Source organism: Pipra filicauda, unplaced genomic scaffold, assembly GCF_003945595.2.
Source record: "Pipra filicauda isolate LSUMZ 115617 unplaced genomic scaffold, ASM394559v2 scaffold209_size2725305_pilon, whole genome shotgun sequence".
In the NCBI taxonomy this organism is placed as follows: Eukaryota; Metazoa; Chordata; class Aves; order Passeriformes; family Pipridae; genus Pipra; species Pipra filicauda.
In genome coordinates, this window is record NW_024104320.1 from 1,218,515 (window position 1) to 1,219,516 (window position 1,002).

The following is a 1,002-nucleotide window of genomic DNA, read 5'->3' on the forward strand; positions in this document are numbered from 1 at the left end:
TTTGTCTGGCGGCGGCAGCGCCGGGCGCGGCCGCAGGGGGAGCCCCGCGCCGCCGGACCCCGCCGGACCCCCCGGACCCCCCGCCCGCTGGGCACCGGCCCGGCACCAGCACCGCGGCAGCTCCGCCGACCGCGTCCCCGCCGCCCCCCGCCCCTGTCGGCGGCCCCCGCCACCCCGCCGCTGACCCCGCAGGGACTGCGGCTCCTCCGCAGCCGCCCCCGCGTCCCCGCCGGCTCCGCGGTGCCTCCTCACCGCGGGCTGCCCGCCGTCCCCCCGACAGCCCGTCTGGGCACCCGCCCCCCGCCGACCCTGCTGCCCGCGGCCCCCCCGGCACCAGCAGCGCTGTCTCCAGCGACTCCCCGGCCTCGCCGCTGCCCTCCCGCCGCCGTCGCTGCCCGTGAGCCCCCCGGTGCTCACCCGCGCTGCCGCCGCCTCCTCCAGCCCGGCCGCATCTGCCTTGGTGCCCCTCTTGGAAGAGCGGGTGCGGGACGAGATGAAATGGCTGCCGGCCCCGGCCGCCGCGGCCGCCGCTTTGCCCAGGGGGCGCAGGGAGCTCTTCCTGGTGTTCACCATGGCCCCGGCGAGGGGGGACACGGGGGGCGCCGCCGCCGCCGCCGCCGCCGCCGGCGCGGAGGGAGGAGGGAGGGAGGGCGGACAGGCGGGGGCTCGGGTAGGGAGGGGAAGGGGAGGGAGAGGGGGAAAGGGGGGAGGAGGGAGGAAGGAAGAAAAGCCCTCCGGGGAAGCCGCTCCGCCGGGCAGAGGCGCAGCCGGAGCCGCGCCGGCTCCTCCCGCCGCTGTCGCCGCCGCCTCTCGGGCTCAGCCCGGCTCTAACTGGCCGCCATTACTGTCCCCGCTCCCTTTCTCTGCCCGCTCCGCGCCGCCCCCGCGAGCGGCCGCCGGGGGGCGCTGCGGCCCCGGCGCGGCCGTTCTATCCCGGCGCCGCGCGCTCTATGGGCCCGGCCCGGCCCCGGGAGGCGGCGGCGGCCTCGGGTCCCCCGGGAG

At 81.0% G+C, this 1,002-nt stretch overlaps 1 protein-coding gene across 2 annotated transcripts in view; it reads right to left on the reverse strand.

Annotated features, from left to right (window-relative positions):
- Positions 1-663, reverse strand: part of ATAD2B (ATPase family AAA domain containing 2B) — a 75,156-nt gene extending 74,493 nt beyond the window's left edge. For both annotated transcript variants that reach the window (XM_027749277.2, XM_027749276.2), the window contains exon 1: positions 418-663. In XM_027749277.2, the coding sequence (XP_027605078.1) occupies positions 418-573 (156 nt within the window). In that variant the 5' untranslated portion in view covers positions 574-663. The remainder of the gene's footprint in view (positions 1-417) is intronic.
- Between the last annotated feature and the right edge of the window lie 339 nt (positions 664-1,002).